A 26,199-nucleotide genomic window follows, 5' to 3' on the forward strand; every position below is an offset into this window, starting at 1 on the left:
ACCACCATCCATCCCCATAACTCCTTTCATCTTGTAAAACTGAAAGCGTATACCCATTAAATAGCAACTCCCCATTTCTGCTCCCCCCAGCCCTGGCAACCACTATCCTATCTTCTGTCTCTGTGATTTTGACAACTCTCAGTACTTCATACAAGTGGAATCACACAGTATTTGTCTTTTTGTGACTGGCTTACTACACTTGGCATAAGGTCCTCAAGGTTCATCCATGACCCCAATTAGTCTTTAAGCTCCTGGACCACAGCTGCTTTCTGTTCTTGTATCCCCACAGTGGTCAAGCCGGTCACACAGTAGGTCCACCTCAGATGCCTGCCAACTGATTAAAGAGACTCTACCCTGAGAGATAGAGGCCCTGCTGCCTCTGCGCCTGTAAGACTGATTCACAGATTAGGATGTCAAGATGGATTCACCAACCTAGGACCTGAGGCCCTTAAAGAGTGAGGAATGCAGGATAGAGAGAGAGAACAACCATGAAAAAAGGACGGGAAGGTCACAGCTAAACCCAGGACTGCAAGCACCTCACAGCCACGAGCACAATTCACCTTAAAAGCAGCTCAAGAGCAGCGCGAGTGCACATAAATCTCCCTCCTGGTCCGGGGGCTGGAGTCTTGGCCACCACCCCTCATAGCAGGGAGGGGAGGCCATTTACTCTCTGCCCTGTGCTGTGGGCAGAGGGCCCTGTGCAGAGAGAACCACAGCTAAGGGAGGTACCTGGGCATCTCAAGCTCAGGCCCCAGGCTCTTCTGAAGCAGCATCCCTGGCAGGGGACCCACCAGCCTCAGGGACTCTGGGGGTCCAGGGACAAGGCCCCACTGGCTGATGAGTAGGAAAGAGTGACAGAGCAGCAGTTGCTGGAGGGGATGCCCCAGGCACTTGCAGCAGGAGATACTCTGTAAAGGGAGGCCCCCCCCATCCCTGCATGTGCAGATCAACCTCGAGGAGCTGGTACCATCTCCGATCGGAGGTGAGAAGCATTTTTTCAGTACTTCATAGTTTATAGACCCTCTCCACACATTTTTCCTCGCTGAAGCCCTATGACTCTCGCCCATCCTCGCAGGAGCCCAGAGAACTTATTCCTGAGCCGATGGAGATAACCTGAACCCTATTTTAAATGCTGGAAAACTCCAAAACCACTGCGGTTCCCAGCAAGCACCTGGCTCCTCCCCCCTCCCCCCATCCCCCTCCCATCAGCTCAACCTCTGGTTCCGGTGACAGCATCCCTCACGCAGCGGAAGCCTCTGCTCTCACCCCTCCATCTCCACAGGGTAGGTCTCATTACTCCTCATGCGCATCTACCTCCTGCCTCCACTCCCTCCCCCACACGATGTGACTCTGATTCTCAGAGCTGAGGAACAGAAGTGCTAGGATGAGCCCCTCACAGACCGAGGGGCTGCAGCCCACACTTTGCACAGCCCTGGGGAAAGAATAATGTGCACAGCCTCCCTGGAGGAGGCGACAGCACTGGGCAAGAATCAGGACCCTCGGGCCGCTGAACAGGATGTGGCTGAGGGCTGTGGGCAAGCCTGCAGCCTCTCTTGCTGAATATAGTAGGAGGGTGAGCCCCACCAAGGCCAGTGTTGTAACGGGGAGGGGGAAAGTGTCTGGAGAGGTCCACAGTGAAAATCTTGGTCACGGAGATGACTCAGTTATCGTTGCTCCATTTGACACGATGACTGCAGCACATAACAAGAATCTGGACATCTCCTTAGAGTTTGTGGCAATGGGATGTGACCGGCATATAATCACTGCATGTAACCTTTTACCAACAGGGGCTGGAGAAGGGGCCTAGCTCTTGGAAACAAAATCTGTGTCCTTCAAGTTTCAGCCCAGAGAGGGAAGACCCTCACCTGCAGAGCCTTCCTTTTTGTCCCTTGTTGAAGCCGAGGTGGTGACCCAGGCGATGCCCAGAGGGGCCAGGACTCACCGGCAGAGTGACTGCTGCCACTGAACTGACAGCCAGGAACCTAACAGCTTCCCACGTTCAGCCCCAGCGCCCGCCAGCCCTGGGCTGACAGCACCCAGGCGACCCTGGGGCCACCTGCCACGTTGATGCACGTCCAGCCAAAGCCCCTGAAGCCATAAAGTGCCTTGATGTTCCCCGCTTCTTGAATTCTGGAGGCCAACCCTCAAACCTTGCAACCCCTAACGCACACACAGGGCAGAGACGATGGTGGCGGGAGTTTGGCTGTTCTGCTCGCTGCTACAGGGGCCTCAGCATCCTCCTTGGCACACTGGCAAAGCTTTGTGTTGGTGTGCGGCTCAGACACCGTCTGTGAAGGGGCTCTGAGGCCACACCAAGCTGCTGAAGGTACAAGATTATATTCCTCTTTGGGCCGCTGTGCTCCTCCTGGACTCAGAGAAAACAAATCTCCTTTCCACCCACTCCGAGTCTTTCTCTCTGATGGGATCCAGCTCGAGAGCCTTCCTGCCTGTGGCTCTACTGTTTCCTCATCAGCTGGTGCCCCCCAAGCCCACGGCACATCCAGCACATACCCCAGTGGTTGATTCCCTTCCTGATCTACTGTGTGCTCCAAGTGGTGTTCTAGAAACACTAATCCGCTGGCTCACAAATGTCAGTGTGCATTAGAATCATCCAGGGAAGGGACTGAAAATGGTTTAAGTTTAGGGCAGCTGGAGTGGTGCATGGAACACGCTTTTGGAAACAGTGGATATTAAAAAGTTTTGTGGGGGACAAAAAGTTTAAAAAGGCTCCTCAGTCAAATATTTGGGACACACAGAGTTAAAAGAGTGTTAAATAAATACTTTATTGCAGAACTTCTCAGTGCCTTTATCGGTCTTAGATGGATGCTGACTCTTCAAGTAGGTGGCAGCACACTATGCAGCTTTTCCCAAACTCCTTTGGCCAGAAACCCACCCCACTCTTCCTTTTCACTCCACAGAGCATCCTGCAGGACTATGGTTCCCCCACTGGGAAATAGACATCTTAAACTATCTGTTAACTCTCTTCCCCAATTAGTCTGCCATCCCTTCAATTGCAGTAGCCCTGGCTTCACTTTTCTGTTGTGTCCCCCTGCCTCCTCACCCCCACCACCTTCCTAGTCTTGGGATGCAGCATCATTCGTTCTTTTTTTTTGCAAGGACTCAGTGGCCAGCCACCGAGAGCTCTCCACAAAGCCTCGCTGGCTTCTTCGAGAACATTCTCCAGGTTGCAGTTCCACAGTTGGCCCTGGTGACCACGGCTTTCCTCTGAGTCCCACCCCTTCCCTGGCCCTGAGGACACCCAGCCCCTGCCAACACCCCGCCAGGTTGTTGCAATGCCAAGGTTCTGAGGAGCCTTATCAAAAAAAATCACCCTTTTCAGTGGATCGCTTTTTAGCACTCAAATGCTGCTGAATCCTTCACAACAGCTTCTTTTACTGACAATTAAGGGGCCCCTTGCCAGGGTGAATCGTGCTGCTCTCAGAACAGATCACAAAGGGATAATGAGCACTTTAAACCATGTGGAAAAAGAAATGGAAACGGCCTGCCCACAGGCAGGGAGACTGAAGCTGCCTCTGAAAGGGCCACGCGGGGTGCACAGCTACCCCAGATCAGGGAGGACAGATTCCAGAGAATGATAACAGCAAACATTGACGCAGCACTCACTGTACACCAGGCACCATCTGAGCACTTTACATCTGTTACAACCCTAGGAAGCAGCTGTTGCTATCACCATCCCCATTTCAATGATGAGGAAACTGAGGCTCAGAGAACTTGCCCGCATTCACAGAGCTAGTTCCCAGGAATGCATATGAGTGTGGACCAGAGTCTGTGCTCTTAACCACTGCACTCTGCAGATATATTACTCAAATAACTTCTGACCCCACTGTCGAGTTTCCCATAATGCAGGAACATGCCCACATCCCTACGAACATTTGGGTTTTCCGAGTTCATCTCTTGGGAAGGCAGTGCTGGTGCAGGGAGTAAATGTGAGGAAAAGAAGGAATGTAGGGGTGCAAGATGGAATGTGTAGGGTCAGGGGGCTCCGTGCATGAATGAATGAAACAAGATGGGAGTGAGTCACTGTACAGTAGAAAAACATGCCAAGTCAGGTGCAATGGGAATAAATGACCCTCTTCTATACTGTTGTTTTCTCTTTATTAATATACAACTGCAGAGTCATTTCTGCTTGTGTACGTGTGTGTGCACAGGTATGTGTGTGTTGACAATCCCAGGCTGCAAAGGTTTAGAAATAAGGCAGAGTCTGGCTAAACAAGGCAGAGGGCAGCAGGAGGACTCCCCCCATTAATGGGAGGGTCACAGGCAAAGTTCCAACTAGAGGATGTCCGGGCATGTCAGTCTGAGTTTCCCCAGCATGGTTGCTGCTGTGTCAGCCGCACCAGAGCTGGCCAGCCCGAGACTGTGGCTGCAGCACCAGGGCCTGAAACTCCCGGACTGCAGAACCAGGGACCAGCTGCTGGTCGTCAGCTCTACAGGGCCCAGCCTGGGCACCAGAGAGATGAGGGCACTACAGCCCCTGCTCCTCGGAAGGCTCATAATCCCAGTCCGTTTCCCCTTCTTGGTGCCAAATGTTCTTCCATAGATTCTGTCCATGATGAGGGCCAAGAGCAAGCAAACCCCACAGACTCAGGGCTCCCAGGGGAGCCGATAAGGAGGGCTGTCCCTTTAAACAATGCACAAGACCTCTCTCCTTCCTCTCCAAGGATGCCCTCCCAAGTCCCCTGCCCCCAGCCCCAATATATCACCCACGTTAGTGGATTAACACACTGCTAGGCACTGTGTGGCCACAAGAGGTCCCTGCCCCACAGGTCTTACCACCTAGCTGGAGAGTCACAGAAAAGGAAACAACAACTGAAGACAACATGTAGTGAAGCACCATGTGATATGATGCATGCCACCCATGCTGCGGGCTCCAGGGGAGACTGTGGCTCTGGACTCCAGGAAAAACTTCCTGCAAGTAACAACACGGATGGACTGAGAGTGGGGAAAGCAGGACCCTAGGCCTGTAAGCCGCTTCCTGGGGCCCCGTGAGGGTTGCTGCAGCTCCTCACACCTGAGCTCCCTCTTCAGTATCATACTGGACTAGAACGGTGATTCCCGAGTCGGGGTGGAGGCGGGAAGTGGAGCATGAGACGCTGGGAGAGTGTGGTGCATTACACAGGATGTTTGGAGACCAAAGAACTCCAAAGGCATCTCCTGGGCCAAAACAGGGGCTTCCTGTAGGCCAGGTCCAAAACTCCTCTCAGACCCAAACAACCAGACTTTGAGGGTGACTTGGGTTTGCTTGAACAGAGAGGAAGTGAGGAGCCAAGCACAGATCAAGGGTGCGGCAGGGCAGGGCCCAAGGAGAAACAGTCCTGTCCTGGGTGTGTGTGTGTGTGTGTGTGTGTGTTGTGTGGGGGGGTGTGTTGTGTGTGTGTGTGTGTTGTGTGTGTGCGGGGGTGTGTTGTGTGTGTGTGTGTGTTGTGTGTGTGGGGGTGTGTGGGGGGGGGGTGTTGTGTGTGTGTGTTGTGTGTGTGGGTGTGTGTGGGCATGTGGGTGTGTGGGGGGTGTGTGTGGGGGTGTGGGGGGGAAGGGGTGTGTGTGGGGGGAAGGGGTGTGTGGGGGGGGAAGGGGTGTGTGTGTGTGGATGTGTGTGTGTGGGGGTGTGTGTGTGGTGTGTGTGGGTGTGTTGTGTGTGTGGTGTGTGTGGTGTGTGGGTGTGTGTTCAGCATGTTCAGCACCAAGGACAGCACCCCCACGTGCTGGTAGGAAAGATGGTGATGGACCCCCAATATTTTAATCTTCCTACGATAGAAAGGCCTGAGGCAGGAGAACAACAGAGCAGAGACCAGAAGACAGAGCCTCCTGAGTAGTACCAGAGCTGAGTTCAGGAGCAGAAAAGGCCATTCCTTTCACTCTGGAACTTTCCTGTCTGTCCAATCTGTCCCTTCACTCTCTACCCTCACTGTCTTTGAATTAAGACCCAAAGCCCAGGGAGAAGTGGGAGATAATGACTCCCTGTGGCCAAGTATATTTATCCAGTCTCTCGGCTAATTAATCATGCCTTAGGATTTAAATGGCAAGATTATTAGTACCTACCCTAGACTGGGCCACAGCAGAGCCCACTTCTGGTTGGCTGCCTGTCCAGCATCTGCTGAAGTAATGGGGGCCCACTCAGCTGTCCCTAGCCCCATACCTTGCCCATGCCTCTGGGCAGAGAAAGGATCTCATCCTCCAAGGCTCCTCACTAGGAGGCCTTCTTGGTACTCCCCAGTTGCTGGAGATATCTCCCTTCCTGCCAGCGCCAGACTCAGAACCACAGAAGGCCAGGTGGGGAAGGGGCTGAGAGATCATCTGGCCCAGGGCTGACCTAGGAGTTCTGCAGAGATGCTCCCAGAGTGATGAGGTGGATAGAGTGGGAGAGAAAGCAGGTGGGTTCCTTCCCCTGCCTCACCAAACGGTTCTGCCCTTTTGGTTTTCTACATGAGATTTCCTTGAAAGACTGTGATGAAACAAAAGGTTCTGTACTTTAAAAAATTTAACTTTTATTTTAGATAACTGTAGATTCACATCTAGTTGTAAAAAATAATAGAGATCCCGTGTATCCTTTACCCAGTTTCCCCCCCAAGGAAAAACTTGTAAAAGTATATAGTTCAGATCACATCCAGGGTACTGACAGCAATACCCTCTAGATGCTGAACATTTCCATCAGCACAAGGATCCTTCCTGCTGCGCTTTTGTACCCACCCACTTCATCGTGCCCCCCTCCCCTAATCCTGAGGAACTGCTAACCTGCTCTCCATTTCTATAATCCTGTCATTTCAAGAATGGTATATAAGTGGAATCATACAGTATGCAACTTTGGGGGATTAGCCTTTTTTCACTCCACATAATTCCCTGGAGATTCATCCAGGTTACTGCATGTGTCAAGAGTTGATTTCTTTTTATTGCTGAGTGCCATAACTTACTTAACCATTCACCTGTTGAAGGACATCTGGATTATTTCCAGCTTTTGGCTATGACAAATAAAGCTGCTATAGACATTCAAGTACAGGTTTTTGTGTGAACATACGTTTTCATTTCCCTGGGATAAACACCCAGGATTGCAATTGCTGGATCATATGGTACTTGTAGGTTTAGTTTTATAAGAAACTGCCAAACTGTTTTCCAGAATGGCTGTACCACTTAACATCCCCACCAGCTATGTGTGAGTCATCCAATTTCTCTGTATCTTCACCAACATTTGGTGTTGTCACTGGTTTGTTTTTTTTTTAAATTTTAGCCATACTGACAAGTGTATAGAGATACCTTGCTGAGGCTTTAGTTTGCATTTCCCTAACAGCTAACAATGAACATCTTCTTGTGGGCTTAGTTGCCATCTGTATATCCTCTTTAGTGAAAAATGCGTCTTCATGTATTTTGTCCATTTTCTAATTGCATTGTTTTCAATGCTGAGTTTTGAGAGTTCTTTACGTATTCTAGATGCTTGTCCTTTGTCAGATATATGTTTTGCAAAATCTTCTCCCTCTTTGTAACTTGTCTCTTCATGCTCTAAACAGGGTTTTTCCCAGAGCAAGAGTTTTTCATTTTGATGAAGTCCAATTTCACATCTCAGTGTTGACATTTATTGTCTTCATTCATTCACTTTGAAATCTTCCCAATTCTTGTTATGACAAATGGTTTTTGATTGTAATCAGGACACTTTCATGTTATGTAATGAGACTCTGAATCTCATTTAAATCTTCTGTTTTAACTGGCTTTTTGTGGTACCACTCTGTCAGGGGAAAGGGGGGTGGGCACAACCTCAGTACTGTCAGTGGAGCACTTGGTATGGCTCAGTGGAGGTAGGAGTTCCAGGACTCCACATGGTCCCCACTGACCCTGCTATGGGGCCTCACGACCACCGGGCAACAGTGGAAGTCCCAACTCTCTAGTAGAACCTCCTCTGACACATGCCAGCAGGGAGGGGAGGGGCACCTCTATCCTGCTGAGTGGGGGTGGGAGTCCAGATTCCCCGCATGGCCTCCAACAATACCATGGGGGCAGGGAGCTTCTTACCAGCCAGCAGGGATGAAAGTCACAACTTCCTACTTGACCTTCTCTGACACTACACTGCTGAAGGAGTTAGGGGGCTGCATTACAGCCCGGAGGGGGTGGAAGTCCAGGCTCCCACTGGTTCTTTGCTGGTGAGGGTGGGGATAGGGCTACAGTTTTTTTCTGTGCTGTTTGGCTGGAGTAGAGCAGCTATTGTCTAAAAGTTTTCTATCTTGCTAGACCTAAGCTTCTATTCTTTTCCTGGACCTAAGCTTAGAGAGAATAGGCTTTTATTGGAACTTAAAAAAAAAAAAATCTGTGTCCACTGGCCTTTCCTGGTTACCCACATCTTCAGCTTCAAGACTGGGATATAGGAGGCAAAAAGAAAACTCAGGGAGGTCACTCCTGTGTCAATACTCAGGTCCCAAGGTCCCTAGCTGGTCTGCCTTCTCTCTATGTTTCAGAATCTTCTTATATTTGTTTTATATAAAATGTTCAGGGTTTTAGTTGTACTTAGCAGGAGGAATATAGAAAAGAACATCTATTCCAGCTTCCCAGAAATAGAAATCTGTATTTTTAACAAAACAGTTTGATGACCTTAAGTCTAGTTCACCTCCTCATTTTTCAGAGGAGAAACTGAGGCTGCAGCTAGATGACGTACGTATCTCACCAGTGATGGAATAGCGAGTCAGAGGTACAGAAGCCAGGACTCACGTCTCCTCACTCCAGTCCTCCAGTCGGATGCCGTTACCATGACAGCATGGCTCCTCCCCCTTCGTGCCCGGGTATCTGACCTCCTCTACAGACGCCAGCTGCAGCCAGCTCCCCTCCTCCTGGCATTCACACGTGGCTCTAGAATGTTGCTTGTCCACTCGAGAAAGTCTTCTTTCTCTAAGCAGACTCTGGGTACTCTGAGGGCAGAGACCAGGCCACATGGCTCTCAGGGCAGAGACCAGGCCACATGGCTCATACTGTTTACAGCGTGGGCTCAATGAATAGTTGCCGACTGCTCTCCCTATAAAAGTCAATCATCAATATTGTTTGGTAAGTGTTGTATCCTGGTTCCTCCAGGTGAGCTGGAGCCAGAAGTCACTTCGAGGATGGGGACAGATGGCATCTTCTGGAAAAGAGAGGCTCACACGCAGGGAGCAACAGAAGTACACAGATCATGCCGTGTTCAGTTGTGGAGGCTGATGAAGAGGAAATATAGTCTATGCTTATGGTGCTCCCAGAAGAGTAACCCAGGATGGGACAGAATGTGGGAAGCAGTGTGTCATGTCCCAGACTTCTTAGCACTGCGGTTTAAGTGCCCATCTCCCCACCCCCCCCGCCCACTCTACCCTCCACATACACAGAGACTGAACCCATTGCCTTCACCATCCCGATTCCTGGTTCCTAACACGGTGGCTGGCACACGGTCCCTCAGTGATGACGTGCTGGTTGGATCAATGGATGAAAGAACAAATAAATAATCAAAGGAATAAAAGAACCACGACAAAAGGAAATAGCTGCAGGAATGAGGATGCTTAGCTTAGAAAGCAGACTTGCCATGGCAGACTGTGGGGGAGAGGCTAAATAGCCATGGACAAAAGGAATCAAACTAAAGCCATTAGCTGGAGTTATGAAGAGGTGGTCTGGGCTGAATCAAAGACCGACATTGTTATCAGTGGAGCTGGCTCCCATGCTCTGAGATGCCTTGTGAAGCAGTGAGTTCTCCTTTTCTGGAAACGTCCAGCAGCTCAATGGCCTCATGAAGCAGGGGGATCCTGCATTGCAGGGAATTGGATCAGGTGACCTCTGAGCTTCTTCTCATCCTGAGAGCCCACATCTTCAGGGTTCACTGGAGACCTGCCTAGCTCTGGATTTAATGTGGTAAAGGAGATAAGGGGGGGAGGAAGTCAGCCACAGCCCCTGTTGAGTTTCCACTAGAAGTGGAGCATGTGACAGTCATTCTAGCCAGTCACCAACCAGTTCTGGTTTCCCTGGTCCAGGCGTATAGTAGGATTATCCTATTTAGTGTGTTTATGGTTGGGTGGGGCCACGTGACTAGTTCTGGGCAACAAGCTAAGAGTGGAAGTGACGTCTGTTACACTTAGGTTGGAGCGTTGAATTGCCTCCGGTGCTCTTTTCCCTTTGTCATGACAACTGGTGAAAATGGCAACTGCTCCACCAAGCTAGGTCCTAAATGGGTGGCTTAAAGTTACTAAGATTCAGAGCTGTTTGTTACTGCAGCATTTCCTAGGCTATCCTGACTGATACAGGGGGACAGAATTTACCTGTTAGGAACGACAGAGAAAATACAAGCCATGCAAGGTACACAAATGCGTGGGGTTGGACAGCAGCTCCAGCAACTCAGCGGGGTATACAGACACCCCATCCCCCACCACTCTGGTAAAACCCAGCACTAACCAACGACTCCAGCTGTGCTCGCTCCTCCTCCCTAACATCCCAGCATCATGGCCAACTTCAAGTCTCTGCTAACACCGTTTCTTCTCTCTTCACCTTTTTCTCTCTTCCCTTCCATCTGGTCAGACATCCTACCCATTCCTGAAGGCACAGATTGAGTCTCATGTCCTGCAAGCCATCTCCCTACCCGCAGAGAGCAACAGGGCCATTCCTTGGAATGACTGCAGTGTCTGTGGTCAGGGCATCTCTTTGGGGGTCTTACCATGTGTGCCTTTAGTCTGTTTCATGTTCACTAGCCTCTGCTCTACAAACAGGTAGTGAGCCCAAAGGCTCCAGCTCATATGTGAGCCAAGCTCACAGCAGGTGGTCAATAAATGCTGAGTGAACAGAGAGCAGTGCCATGAACATACACATGATATTTCTTAATTATTCGGAGAAGCTGATTAAAAATCTGGGCACTTTGACTCAGATATCATTTGTACTGAGTTTTTAGATTGGCTCTGAACCAGATACAATAATTCCTCAAGGGCAGCAAGATGACTGGCAGAAAACTCCTTCTACCCTTTTCTGTGGGCCAGAGGTAAGCAGTGCATTTGAGGCTCACCTCTGCCTACCATCTGTCATCTCTTGGGTCAGAATCAATGCTGACACGTAGGATATACCTAACCTGCAGGTTGGCACAGGCATCAGGGTATGTGGGGGGAACAGTAGAGAAATCAGGAAAATCCAGACCTGCTGATTTTAGCAGCTATTTGGACCCACTTCATGGAGACACAGAATATAAACAGTGAAAGGTATTTCCAGAGAGGCTCAGAGAAGTCTGTGTAGTCCAATGCCTCATTTTGTGGAAGAGGCATTGGAGTGCACGCCACACCTGGGTCAACATCTGGTTCTTCTGACCCCTGGAACAAGGCTCTTTTCACTCTCTCCTGATGCTTTGATTTGCTACCGGGCATCACAGGTGGAAGAAGGGAGTGCCCTTCTCTCCTCACTCCAGGGAGTGTGGGATCACAGCCTGTCAGCCAGGACTCAGGACACCATTTCTGACACATCCCCACCTTTCCCAGGGCTTTGCATGAACCTGTCTGGTAAGATGTGGGCTCATCAGGTTCCCAGCAAAGATCCCATCACTTGCTCAATAGCCAACACCGTGGGCCAACAAGTCCTTCGGTCAGGAAGTCCTTCTCAAGGTCTAATCAGAGGCACTGCTGCTGTCAGGCACATCAATTTCCTTTCCTTAGCATTTCTGTGCTGATGGAGAAGACCTGTTTGAGCCTGACTCCACACAACCTTTCACATGCCTTCAGCTTCCTTCCCTGAATGCTAAGTCCTGGGCCGGCACCTGGGGATGTCGTCTAAATGCACTGGGCTGCACTCTCTCATTTCAGGTGCCTTCCTCTAAATCATCTCCAGGCACCTCCCCTGTTACAATAAGAAGGTGGAAACTGTATTCCGACCTCCTGAGTAAATGACTAGGTGGTGGACGAGCTCTCTTGGAAAGATGCTGCCAGGATGCCAAACAGTCCCCAGTACAGCCGAGTCCCGACTACAGGCAGTTAACGGGCCTCTTCAGGACTATGTGGAGCCCATTTTTTGCTCTGGACTCTCTGAGCCCCCTCCTCCCATCTCATGGGACTCTACCTACCCTGGCTTACCTCTACGTTGTGCCTCTGAAAGGGTTCAGAGAAGGCAAGGGTTGTTTTGGTTTTATACATTAATTAAAATAACAAAAATAATCCCAGTGCATGACTAATCCCCAAATGGTGCCTGCACCCAGCTCCTCATTCAGTGCATGGTCTGTGACTCACCACACAGCTTCCTGGGCAGAATGCAGCACCTCAGCACCCTCCTGCGGGCCCCACTGTCCTGGGCACACGTGCCCAAAGTGGGGCAGTCAGGGAAAGTGCAAGAGCAGCCACCCCAGTCTCAATCTAGCCTCAGTTTCCTCCTGAAATTCTTCCCAGGGGTGAATGTGGGATAGTAGAGCTGCCCCATCATCCCAATGACTTCCAAAAGCTCAGCAAAGTTGGTGTGGCCAGAGGAACAGGACCCGCTAGGGAATGACTGCATAGACTGGGTCTGAGCCATCTCAGGTATCATTATTGAGCACCTACTGTGTGCAAGGCCCTAGGCTGGTGGGGGGGGCAGTCAGGGATGTAAAGGGAGCCCTGGCGGCGCCCAGCTCAAGGCCCACCAGCAGGCTGAGGGGGCAGGCAGATGTACCTATGGAACATCCTGATCAAACCATGGATTAGTGTGCGGGTGAGGGTGTCTGCCTCGTTGAGAGGGTGCAGTGAGGAGGCCAGTGGGTGCTCATATGAGCTGGTCCAGCGCTCCTACATCTGGTGGACCAGGCTGAAGGGGCCCTTGAAGGCTGTATGGACAGCAGCATCTCGTCAGAGCTGCCCCCAGCTAAGGCACTCTTCAGCTGGCAGCTCCCGGTTTCCCCTCCATCAGGGGTGCACTCCAGGGCAGCGTGGGCAGGAGCAGCTGTCTCCGGTAAGTTGTGGGGCTTTCCTTACGTCACTCAAGGGATGCTGACCAGCTTTGATCCCTCCACCGGAGGGCATCAGAAGATGGCTGCTTCACGGACTTCCCTGGTGGTCCAGTGGTTAAGACTCTGCGCTTCCACTGCAGGGGGCGAGGGTTCCATCCCTAGTCGGGGAGCTAAGATCCCACATACCGTGCGGACAAAAAATTTAAAAAATGTTTAAGTTTTAAAAAAAGATGGCTGCTTCTTGAGTGGACACCAGAGGCTCCTGGAGACGAAGCCCAGGGTGGGTGCGCCCACTGGCAGGAATGTGGACGTGGACGTGAGCCAGCATGGGCCATGGGACAAGGGCAACACCCCAGAGAGGGCAGAGCAAAAGAAAGAAGGAGGCTGTCCCAACACTGTTGAGCTGCCATGCCAGCCCTGAACACCCTCCCAGGAGGGTGGCGAGAGAGAAGGAGACTTCCATCTTGCTTACACCACTCTATTTTTCGTACCCTAATTAACTGAGTTACTAATGTCTACAATCAGGCCTTTCATCACCAAACCAAGGTGATGACCTCAGGACACCTCATTTCAATCCTGCCTCTCCGTGAAGTGCGGGTACAGCATCTGGGGCCTTCCGGGAGGGCCAGCCCGATGCCACCTCCTCTGCTCGGCCTGCCCGAGTGCCTTACCTCTGGGCCACCTGAGGTCTGGCCACGCCGTGCACACTGTGTCTCCTGCCCTGCACTGGGCATTCTTTTACACATTATCTTGTCCTTCAGGGGCCATGCTCCAGGCCACTACAAACACTCCCCGGCAGAGGAATCTATGAAAAATCCCTCCGCAAACACCCTGAACTCTTGGGCCCGCTGAGCTTTCCTCGGCTCTAAGCAGCTTCTCACGGCACAGGGTGCGACCTCACCAGGACTCAGGCGGAACAGCCTTGCCGCTTCCCCCGGCTGGCTCGCCACATGGGGACACCGCGGGCTCTGAATCCAGAACGCACAAGGCATGTGGCACGTGGGGCTGAGGCCGTGGCTGTCCCTCGGTGCCCTGGCTACTCTTCCGCTTCTTGGAAGCAGATGTCTCCCCCTTCCTCCCTCTGAGATGATCAGACAGACTACACAGGGGCAGTGGGAGTGCCAATGGCCCCATGGCCTGTAGGAAACCCCTACTATGAAGCCTTCGTGCTCCGGGCACATCGGGGAAGTAAAGCGGGTTTACATCCTGAGAGCCCGCCTCCCCCTTCCTGGGGCTCTTCCCCTATAATGGACTTATGCTCAGTTCCACCTGCCAAGAAAGGACCTAACATGAGCTTTTTACAATTTCTTCTTTAAGTTCAGTTGCATTTCGTTTTGCATTTCATTCAGCCCCTGCTTACCCCAAGCCGACTGTTCAGCTGCTTCTAAGATGGGATTCAGGGTCAGCTGGTCTTCACGGTGCCAGGGTACCCCTTCCCACAAGCCCCCGGCCTTGGCCAACTCCCCACCCACCCTCCTCCAGGAGGTGAAACCAGCTGTGAAAGGACAGCTCAGAGTGAGGCAGGCAGATGAGAAGCAAGTGGGAGGATACGCCATTCTCATCCCCCTGGAAACCTGTCCGGAGTGATGGGAAAGTGGGACCAGAGAGAAAGGGTGGGGAGAGGGGACCCAGAAAAGAAGATAAAGGAGTGAGAACAAAAAGGAAGACTCTGGACAATTCCAGAACCAGACACCTACTGACTAAATAACAGAGAGCTGGTTTTTCAATCTCTCATTTACCAGCCTCTTATGTCCCCATCCAAGACTTTCAACCCTTCCCTGAAGCTCTCTCTCTGATTCTTGAGTCCCCAAATCCAAGTCCACCTTTGCCGCTGAAGTGTTAAGAGAATCTTCATGTAGGAAACCCCAGATAATTGGCAGACACTAGTGACAGTGCCCCTGATGTGTCAGGCCTTCGGCCAAGAGCTGGAGGGGTTTAGGGAGTATAAACGGAGTCCATGACCAAGCACCAGCAGTCTAGTGGTGAGGACAAAAGACCTCCGTAGAAGGCTACCTACTACAGGAAGACAAGGTAAAGGGCCGATGAGGGGACAGGACAGGCAAAGACCTGGGTTCAAGTCCCAGCTTGGTCAGGTCATGGCACCTCCATGGACCCCAACTTCCCTGTCTGTAAATGGCATGGAGAAGCTAGAAGGACCCTCAGAAGCCACCGAGTCTCCTAGTTTTTGTATGAGGAAGCTGAGGACACAGAGAACTGCCGCCAAGTTTGTGGCAGAGCACCCCACCCTGGCCTTATCATGGCCTCCTACTTAAGAATCAATGAAACACACACACAAGCATCTTGTCATGTGACAGAACTGTCCAGGGCAGCTGCCCCGACACACACACCCCATGGTATAGCAAAGCCCTACAGCCTAAGAAAGATCTGGAACTGAGGCCACTGCCCACCTTCCCTCACAACAGAATAGAGAAGAGTTGGTTTAATCAGCACCATGGACTGAAGTCAGACACAAGCAAGTGGGCCCAGGCAATGTGTCAACACAGGTGCTTTGGAACTGGGAGCAAGGTACTGCTGAAGCCCATAAAGCCTCCCTCATCTCTCTGGACAGGTGCAGTGGGAGGCTGGGCTGGGGGTCGGGGATAGACGGAGTTTTCAGTCTCTGATCCCACCGTCTCCCACAGGTGAGACGAGGTATCAGCAAGAACAGCTCGACAACCAGAGGGTGTACGGGACCTGGGGGTCGCCAGGGACGGCTCTCAAAGAGCAGCTGCCTCCTTCCCTCCCGGCCACACGACCCGCACAGGGGCCCCCTCGGGATCTCACAGGGAAGCAGCAGGGGGAGAAGCAGCGGATTCCAGCCTGGTCCCAGGAAGCTGGTTGGCTTCCCTCACACCCACAGTCTGCCCCTCCAGGTCCTCTGCGAACCTGGAGCAGAAGCGATCTCCAGAGTGCCCCACCACCAACAAAACCCTAGGATCCATCATCATCACTGATGTGAGAACCTCCAGTTCACTCATTTTACTGCTGTATAATATTCCACCGTAAGGATGTATCACAGATCACTCACTGTATTGCTGTATTACAGTACATTGTAAGGATATATCACGTATCGTTTATCTATTCTCCTCTCAACGGATCAGTAGTTGTTTACAGATGTTTGTTATTATAAATAATGCTGCTACTAAAAATAAATCTTATGAATCTATGTGTTCTGGGCAGGGAGGGCTTCACTGTGGGCTGGATATTCAGGGAGAACTTTCCAGAGGGCAGACTGCACCCTCCCCTGTCCTATTTCCCGCACTCCCACATCACCACCTCTCAGGAGCACCATGGTGAACAGCCCAGGAACCCAGACAGACAAGACCACGATGACCCCCAGACGGAGCACGGAGCTGGCTCCCTACCTGCTGCAGGGGGGCTCGCCCTCGGGAGAAGGAGTAGCTGCAGCCCAGCTGCTCACTGCAGTCTGCCGTCCACTGCAGGGGAGAAAGGAGTGGTCAGTGATGGCAGGACACACAGGCTCATCCTCACTCTGCCCTGGCCCCCCAGGCACGGTCCCGCCCTGCTGCAGTGGAGCCAGTATGCAATCCTGCTCACTGCAGTCTGCCGTCCACTGCAGGGGAGAAAGGAGTGGTCAGTGATGGCAGGACACACAGGCTCATCCTCACTCTGCCCTGGCCCCCAGGCACGGTCCCGCCCTGCTGCAGTAGAGCCAGTATGCAATCCTGCTCAGCCATTTTCAAAGACAAATCTTTCTGTACCAGCAGGTCCCACTTGGCATCTCCCAGGGCCACATGGAGGTGACCCTTTGGCGTATGTGTGGGGAAGGCAAACTCATTTCCTGTCACCTAAGCCCACCAAAGTGATGAAGAGCCAGCTACATTCCAAAGCCAACCAGACAACACAGAGGGTAAATATGAGTTTTGAGAAACCAGCACCATGTTTGACCACCTAACCATGCTTCAGCCACACTAGTCAGTGTCAAGGTTGGAGCTAGAGGAGAGGCATGTATGTGTGGATCATCCCGTACACCCAGCCCCAAAGTACGGTGGACCTGTGGACTGACAGGAGAGCATGGCATCGGGGAAGAGCCCCAGACTGGCCGTCAGAAGCCCAGTCCCACCACTGACCTCAGGGGCCTCATGTGCCCCAAAGTGTGATATGACAACTACCAGTGTGACAGTCCCCAAAGCCTGCCACATAGGGGGTCTCTGGGTTCTACCCTCCACCCACTGAATCACTCGCTGAGGGCAGCACCTGTCTTCTCCATTTGGACAAGCTTTCTAAGGGATGCACCAGACGTTTGAGAGCCACTGAAATCCATGTAATCTCCCAGGCTTCACTTTGTCATCTATAAAATGGGGACAGCAAGGCTGGGTGACTCTGCAAGGTTGAAATGAAGGGACTTTGTAAGCTACACAAAATCTATATATAGATATAAAGTAGTAGTAAGAGTACAGCTCTTCCACAGTAATGTGCTATCTATATATATGGTGGTGCTTTTATTATTGTGTTAAATGTTAGGTAGGCTCTCCAGCTCATGTTGAACATTGATCTTGACCTACACCCTGTATGATTCATAAAAAGCAGAGGAGCCCAGTCTCTCTCTGTTTGACACACTTGGTCAAAACTGTGAGTGAGTGTGGTTGGCTCAAAGCCATCACCGTCCTGGATTTGTGAAACCTTGGCTAGACACACCCTCCAGACTGTGGTTCAAGGGCATGACCTTTGTATAGGAAAGACATTTTATTACAATGCCGATGATACGGGCTGGTACAAGTGTACTCTACAGCAGTGCTGGCCAACGAATAGGAACCACAGACATAATTTTAAATGATCTAGTAGCCAGATTTAAAGAAGAAAAAAGAAAAAGGTAAAATTAAACTTAATAATGCATTTTATTTATCTAATATGTGTTTATCTAAATAGGTAATTGATATAAAAATGATCAATGAGATATTTTACATACTTCTCTCCATACTAAGGTTTTGAAATCTGCTTAAAGCATGTCAATTTCAAGTGCTCAAGAGCCACATGTGGCTAGTGGCTGCCCTATTGGACAGCACAGCTCAGCTCAAAGGAATTGGCAAAGGCAAGGTACCAGTCTCAAGAGAGTGTGCCCTCAGAGCCACTTCTTGCCCATCCCTGCTCTGTACTGCCGAGGGGCTGAACCCTGCAGACTCAGCTGGCTTCCAGCTGGGTTGGGCCAATGGGAGACAGGAAGAGAGAGAAGCCGCGGTGTTTCTCCATCTCTCTATGTTTCAGGCAGCATTACCAGCAATGACTGGGTCTTCTTCAAGGCTCCAGCCTGACCAGATAGGCCCTCTGTGCACGACCCCTAACGCTGGGCTCTGGCAATACCATCTCCTCCCTTTGTGCCTCAGGCCTAGAGGTGGTAATGGCTTCTTGTGGTTGTTTAGTTTCTCAGCTCTTTTATTATCTGGGTAACCAACTCCCTGGGTTAAATCCCCTCTGTCTGGATATTTGTAGTCTCAAAGCATCTCTGCAAAGATATTTATTAAATTATAGGAGAAAAAAAGGGAAAAATGAGAAATCTATCAGACACCACCTTAAACCAAGTGATCAAGGATAATATCATCTGTAATAAAACATATTACCACCGTGGACTTCCCAGCGTAATGCCCTGAGAAGGGCCATGTCATTCCTGAGGTGTTCTTGCCAAAAATGCACAATCTCAATATGATCATGAGAGAATATCAGGCAACCCAAACTGATGACTTTCCAAAAAATAAATGACCAATACTCTTCAAAAGTGTCAAGGTTGTAGGGATAAGAAAAGACCACGGGAGTGTCACAGGTTGGAGGAGAATAAGAAAGCATGACAATTAGATGCAAATTTGAATCTTGGAACAGAAAAAGGACATTAGTAGATAAACTGGTGATATTCAAATAAAGTCTCATTGTACCAATGTTAATTTCTTAGTTCTGATCATTGTACTATGGTTATGTAAGATATTCATATTAGGGGACAGGTACATGGGAACACCTTGTACTATTTTTGCACCTCTGCTATGAGTCAAAAGTAACTTCAAAATAAAAAGTAATCCAGGGACTTCCCTGGTGGTCCAGTAGTTAAGACTCCGTGCTTCCACCGAAGGGGGCGCGGGTTGGATCCCTGGTCAGGGAACTAAGATCTCACACGCTGCGTGGCACAGCCAAAAAAAAAAAAAAAAGTAATCCACATATGTATATATGTGTTTATATATACACATTTGTAAACTATTTGAACTACTATAAAAACAATTCCTCTGCTTTACTGCTTTCTATACTTGTGTGGCTTCTCCTTTCCTGGTTGGAGACTGGCTGACAGTGGGGAGTATGGTCAAGGCACGCAGTGACTACCGGCCAGGAGAGAACTAGATCCTGCCCTTCTCGTCCCATCCCAGGACAGCCTTGCAGAGAAAGGCTTCCTCCAGTGCGGCATCCCAAACACTGCAACCCCAGCTGCGCACTGCTGACGTGACATCTCGCAGAGAGGTGACCTGAGGGTGGGCACACCTCCTCCTGGGGTCAGCGTGGTCCCCACGTGGTCCCCGGCAGGGCGGGGATGGGGAGCAACACGGTCTGCTCCTGACGAGCGGGCACAGTGGGGCAGCCGAGGCTTCGTGCACAGCCACGTGCCACCTCAGCCCCCTGGCTAGGCTTTCCCGGAGCGATTCCAAGCTCCGATGAGACTGCTGTGCTTTGTCAAAGGTCATCCTTAACTTTACACTGGCCGACCTTCCTGAGCACCTTTGGTGTGGGACCTGCCACCGGCGCTCCCTTCACAGGAGAGGTGAGATGTCCAGTAACAGTAACGCGGGGAGTGGGAGGGGGAGGGGGAGGGGGGGGCGAGGCTGAGAAGGGACAGCGTGTGCTCTCGGAGGGATTCCCTAGGCAAGGAAAGCAGTTGAGGCCGGACCCCTGGAGAAGAGTGAGCCCAAGCGTGGACATGGCAGGGGAACACTGGCCAGCTCAGGGGTAGAAGGTAGCAAGCAGGACTCTCCCGCTAAGCGGTCAGAGACTCTTCCTGGGTGGAGAGAGGCCGAAGGCTTCTGTTAGGGGAGGGCGTCATCAGAGCTGTGTTAGAACAGGCTGAACTGGCCCGGAGTGTGGCTGCAGGGAACCCACTGGTCGGGAAGCTAGAGGCCGACATGCAGGTTTCCACTGGGAGAGCAGGCAGAGACAGAAATGAAGAAGTGGCTCTGAGAGCATCACAGTTAAGCAGTGAGCAGAGGGCTGATGTGTTTAGGAAAGCTAGCAAGATAGTAAAGGCCACAGAAACCCACCCCCACAGACCCAGCCATGGCCCCCAGGGAAAGCTTCTGGGGGAGGGAGTGTGGTCCAGCTGGGTCCTGCTTTCCTGACCCCCGGGGAGGAATTAAATGTGAGCCACTGCAGTTCTCCCAGGAAGTTGTACCACTGGGCCCGTGTGGCATCCAACCCCCCAGCCACATCCGCTCTCTGCTGCTGCCTGACCCTACACGCCCCTGGGAGCTCTCCCATCCCTGTTCAAAGCTCCTCCCCGCTGCTGGGATTCTGCTGCCCACGCTGCCTTCTTCCTTCTTAGGCTGCAGCCACCACCTCCTCCCTCCCCTTTGCCTTTTCTGAGCCACCGCCTAGAAAATTCTCCAGACACAGGCCTTCCGGGAACCCGTCCTTATCTGTATGAGATGATTCCAGAACAAGAGAAGGGCCCCCTTGGGGAGCAATCTCCTCGGCCCTGCCCCTGAGCCTGGTCCAGCCAGGGCATTTCTCCTTTGAGATGAAGGGTTTACAGCTGGGAGCAAGTTCTCTGGGGGGTAAGGTGGCCCCTCCTGAAAAGGTCATTGAACACAAAGAAGCAGGAAAAGTGGGAAATCTGTATGTATGGGAACAATGAACATGGAATTCACAAGAGTGGTTTTGGGTCTTCACCATAACTGCTATAATTTATTTCTTAATTTAAAAAGATGAAACAGAGATGGCACAGGGTTAAGGTTTAACAAACAGGAGTACAGATGCTTAGTCTGTACTCAAAACAGATGCTTATTCTATTATTCTCTGCTTCTATCGGTACACTTTAAATACTTCATGTTAAAAGAATTAAAATCTTATTATCAGTCATTTGCACCCCAGGATGGACAGTATTTTTGGAGCAGACTTGATGGAGGACAGAGGAAGCCACTGAAAGCTGAGGGCGGAGGAGCGAAAAGGGAAAAGCCCCGGGCTGGGGGAGGCAGAAAGTGCTAAGGATAAACCGCCCCCTTGGGTGGTGTCTGAAGTCCCTGGGGCTCACCCTTCCAGACATCAAAGTGTATCAAGGCCAGAGCCAAACCATCAGGCTGAATCAGCACAGGAGGAGAGGAAGAGATCAACTGATAAAACCGCATCCATAAACAGATGTGCAAATGGGAACTTAGTATGTGATAAGGACAATGTTTCACATCAGGGGAAAGGAGAGACCATCAATAAACACAGGGACTGAGACAACCAGCGAGCCAGAGAGGGAAAAATGACCCTAGAATCTGCCTCCCAGTACCGTGGACAACACATTCCAAGTTGGCTAAAATCCAAGATACAAGTTTTAAACTCCATCAAAGTCTAAAATTTTGTGTGACAAAAGAAATCACAAACACAATTAAAGACAAGTGAGAGGCCACTTGCAACATGTGTAACAAAGGACTCATCCCCAGAAAATATAAAGATTTCATTTAATCCAGGCACTATTCTAAGCCTGCTACTTACATTAACATTTACTCCACATAGATCCCAAGGCCCATGTATTACCCCCACTTTGCAAATATGGAATTTGAGGCATAGCAATGGTTAAGTAACTGAGCCAGGGTTACACAGCCAAAAAGTAGCAGAATGAGTAAAGGGGATAAATAGGTATTAATTCAAAGAGCCAGTCAAAATGTTGGAAACTAACTCAATGTGATGTATGGTCTTGCATTAGATGTTGAACCAGAAATTTTTTATTGTAGTAAAATATACATAATTTACCATTTTAAATATTTTTAAGTGTACAATTCAGTGGCATGAAGTACATTCACACTGCTGTACAACCATCACCACCATCCAGCACTCCAGCTCCATCCGTCTCCAGCACTTTTTCATCCCAAACTGAAACTGTCCCCCTCAAACACTAACTCCCCATCCCCCCTCCTCCAAGCCCCTGATAACAACCATTCTGCTTTCATTCTCTATGAATTTGACTCTTCTACATGCCTCATAGAAGTGAGATCATACAGTACTTGTCCTTTTGTGTCTGGTTATCTTTCTTGGCATAAAGTCCTCAAGGTTCATCCATGTTGCAGCACGTGACAGGATTTCCTTTATTTTAAGCCTCAATAATATTCCTCTATGTATGGACCACATTTTGTCCATCCAATCATCCACTGATGGACATTGGGGTTGCTTCCACCTTTCAGCTATTGTGAATAATGTTGTTATGAACATGTTGTACAGGTATCAGGTCAAGCCCTTGCTTTCAGTTCTTTTGGGTATATACCCAGAAGTAGAATTGCTGGATCATATAGTAATTCTATGTTTAATTTTTTGAGGAACTTAGAATTTTTTTTTAACTTTTGCTATTGAGAAAACTGGTGAAATAAAAGGTCTATAGATTAAATAATAGTACTGTATCAATGTTTATCTCCTATACTGTAATTATAAGAGAATGTCCTTTTTATGGCGGAGTAATATTCCATTGTATATATGTGCCACATCTTCTTTATCCATTCAGCTGTCGACAGCTGATTCACTTTGTTATAAAGCAGAAACTAACACACCATTGTAAAGCAATTATATTCCAATAAAGATGTTAAAAATAAATAAATAAATAAATAAATAAAATAAAATAAAATACCATAAAAAAAAAAAGAGAGAATGTCCTTGCTCTTAGGAAACACACAGTGAAGTGTTTAGAGATAAAGGGAAAATCTCTCTCTATATAGAATCTATTGATCAATTGATCTATCTATCTATCGAGAGACGAGAGAAAGAATATAAATGTGGTAAGATATTAACACTGGAGAATCTGGGTGAAGGATATGCAGGAATTCTTTGTCCTATTATTATAATTTTTAGGTACATCTGAAATTATTTCAAAGTGAAAAATTATTTAAAAAGCCATCTTATCCACGGCTTCTTAATCAAGGGGGTGCCAGGGCCACCCAGGGGGGCGATTCGAAGGTCTAGTGGGAACCACTGCTCTCACCCAACGTCCTCTTTTCCCAGTGAAAGGCCTGAGAGGAGATGGGGACAGCCTAAAGATGGCAGCTTCTCAAAGTCAGGCGCTTGTTCGACTGCTGCCTCTGTGCTGGCACAAGGGCTTACTGACCAGGAGAGGGGGAAGAGAGGAGGTGGGAGCAGAGACGGGCTGGCAGCTCACACTCTCCTCCACAGTGATACTCCAGGAAAACCTTGTGTGTGAGGGGGAGGGGATGCTGCCCAAGGGCTGAGATTTGAAAGAGGGAGAAAGGCTTCTTGCTCCGATCTTAAGACAAACAAACTAACTAACTAACAAGAAACCCAAACAACTTTCCTGTTGTGGAGGCAGCTTAACGCAGTGATTAGGAGCCTGAGTTCTTGAAGCAGCGAATATGAGTTCATATTCCTGCTCTATCTCTTACTCTATCACCTTGGGAAAGTCTCTTCCTCCCTCAGACTGTTTCCCCCAAGCTGTAATAATGACAGAAACTGCCATAGCAGAGGTTAAGCATATGGCACCTGGAGCAAGATCATCTGGTTCAAACCTCACACTGACCACATACTCACTGTGTGACCTTAGGCAGCATATTCAACCTCTCTGTGCCTCTGTTTCCTCCCATGTATGCTGGCAACAGTAACAGCATCTTCTTCATAGCATTGTTACGTAGAGTAAATGAGTTACGTGGACACCCCTCCGTGTCCTTTGATAGCTCCTTCTCATGGCCCCAACTCCTTAGAGCTCAATCTTTGACCCTCTTGTCTAAGCTCCCTCACTCCTTGGGCTTAAAATCACCCACATGCTGCTATTTACAAATGTGAATCTCCAGGTCATCCCCCTCCTCTGAATGCCACTTTGTACATCTAACTGTTTGATCAACATCTCTGCTAAGACATCCAATACTATCTTAAACCTTTCACATCCAAAACCTGAACCTTTGTTCCTCCAGTGCTGCTCTTCCAGGGTCTTCCATCTCATTTCTGGAAAGTCTGTCCTTCTATAGGCTCAGGCTATTGTCAAGGTCATTCATTAGAAAATCATGTTATCTGTGCCTTAAAGTATGAGAATCTGACCACTTCTCACCACCTCCACAGTGCCACACAGCTCCAATTCACCATCACCTGTGACCCTGACCAACCAAGGACTTCCTGGTCCCCCTGCTTCCTTTCTGCCCCGCCCCTTGCTGTAGCTTATTCTCCACACAGCACCCAGAGTGGTCCAATTTAACCAGTGATACCATGTCCCTCCTCTGCTCAAAACCTCCCGGCGTCTCACCGACGAGGCCCCACAGACCTGGCTCTTTGCTCCCCACCAGACTGGCCCCAAAGCTGTTCCTCAAAGTTGGGTACACTCCCACACCAGAGCTGTGCCCTCAACATCCCCTCTGCCTGGAAGGCTGGTTCCTAAGCGGCCTCAACTCTCACCTTCTTCAAATCTTTGCTCAAAAGTCTTAAGTAAGCCTTTCAGACAGCCCAGCACCCCACCCCTTCTTGCCTCCTTCATGTGTATCACCTTCTAACATCTATTTTCTTCTTTGTCTATCACCTGTCTTTCTCCAACTGAAAGTAAGAGCTAGGAGGACAGGGATTATGGTCCATTCTATTCATGACTTTATCCCAGAGCCTAGAACGGGGCCTGAATTAATCATTCTTAGCTCTAATTATATTTCACTATTTAGCCAACAGTAACTGGCAGGTTTAAACAATTATACTTTATGCCAAAACCACCAAATAATGTGTAGGAAACCATGCTAAATAAATGAGCAAGCTAAAAGTGACATGTATGTTAGAAGCTCAACTCTTGAAAGGTATATTAAGAAAAAAAAATACACAAAAATTACACTAGTTTTTATCATAAAATTATGGTGGGGACTTCCCTGGTGGCGCAGAGGTTAAGAATCCGCCTGCCAATGCAGGGGACATGGGCTCAAGCCCTGGTCTGGGAAGATCCCACATGCCGCGGAGCAACTAAGCCTGTGAGCCACAACTACTGAGCCTGCGCTCTAGAGCCTGCACGCCACAACTACTGAGCCTGTACACCTAGAGCCCGTGCTCCGCAATGAGAGAAGCCACGGCAGTGAGAAGCCCACACACCGCAACAAAGAGTAGCCCCCGCTCACCACAACTAGAGAGAAAGCCCGTGCACAGCAATGAAGACCCAACGCAGCCAAAAATAAATAAAATAAATAAATAAAATTTAAAAAATAAATAAAGAGCTAAAAACATTTTAAAAAAAGAAAGAAAAATTCTTCCTTTAAAAAAATTATGGTGGGTTTCTTTCTCTGTTTTCTGATTGTCTCTGTTTTTCCAATTGTTGCTTTAAAAGTAAAATAAAAATTTAACCTATTAAAAAAATGGCTGATAATCAGATTAAAAAGTGCTCAACCTCACTAAAAATTGAGGAAATGCAAATTAAAGTGACAAAAGACCATTTGTCCCAATACACTGGTGGTCCTGTGAATAATGCAACAGGCGTTTTGGAGAGCAATTTGGCAATAGCTCTTAAAATTGATTCTACTTCTCAGCATCCACCTAAAGAAACAGTTTTATATGTGCAGGAGGAGGCACGTTCAGAAGTATTCACTGAAATAGCTTGTTATTTCCAGGGGAAAGTTTGGAAATAATCCAAATGCCCAGCAATAGCTAAATGGTTAAACAATGGGACATCCATGCTATGGGCTATTGTGCAGCCATTAAACAGAACACAGCAGATGTACAAGCCTGGAGGAATCCCTAGGGCATACAGCCATGGGAAAAAGGTGAGTTATTGAACAACATATTCACCAGCTATGATATATGATTTTGAAATAATCTATTTCTGTAAGTCGTATTTTACATACACACACACACACACATGTAAAAGCATTGAAAAGGTGAGGAAGTTAACTCATCATTCCAATGGGAGGTAGGGTAAGACAGTGGAATGAGGACGTAACTAATTAGCATTTGAATTCTTATGTACCATGAGACTATATGCATACAGTACTTGTGTAATTAAAAATAAATTATTTTTTTAAATAAGGAGAAGAATGAGTCCCCACATTCACATCCCACAGGTCCCCTTAAACTCACTTCTTCTGTTAAGCCTTTCACAGGTGGTCCACCATTGATCGCTTCCTCCTATGAGCAAAGATGACAGGGAAAAAGGA

At 49.3% G+C, this 26,199-nt stretch overlaps 1 protein-coding gene across 5 annotated transcripts in view; it reads right to left on the reverse strand.

The window, feature by feature from the left end:
* The window catches only part of CTIF (cap binding complex dependent translation initiation factor), a 311,678-nt gene that overhangs the window by 201,540 nt on the left and 83,939 nt on the right, over nt 1–26,199 (reverse strand). For 4 of the 5 annotated variants that reach the window (XM_061170211.1, XM_061170208.1, XM_061170209.1 and 1 more), the window contains exon 3: nt 16,264–16,335. The exons of the other annotated variant lie outside the window; for it this stretch is intronic. In XM_061170211.1, the coding sequence (XP_061026194.1) occupies nt 16,264–16,335 (72 nt within the window). The remainder of the gene's footprint in view (nt 1–16,263; nt 16,336–26,199) is intronic. 5 annotated transcript variants of the gene reach the window in all.

This window comes from Eubalaena glacialis, chromosome 15 (assembly GCF_028564815.1).
Source record: "Eubalaena glacialis isolate mEubGla1 chromosome 15, mEubGla1.1.hap2.+ XY, whole genome shotgun sequence".
NCBI lineage: Eukaryota > Metazoa > Chordata > Mammalia > Artiodactyla > Balaenidae > Eubalaena > Eubalaena glacialis.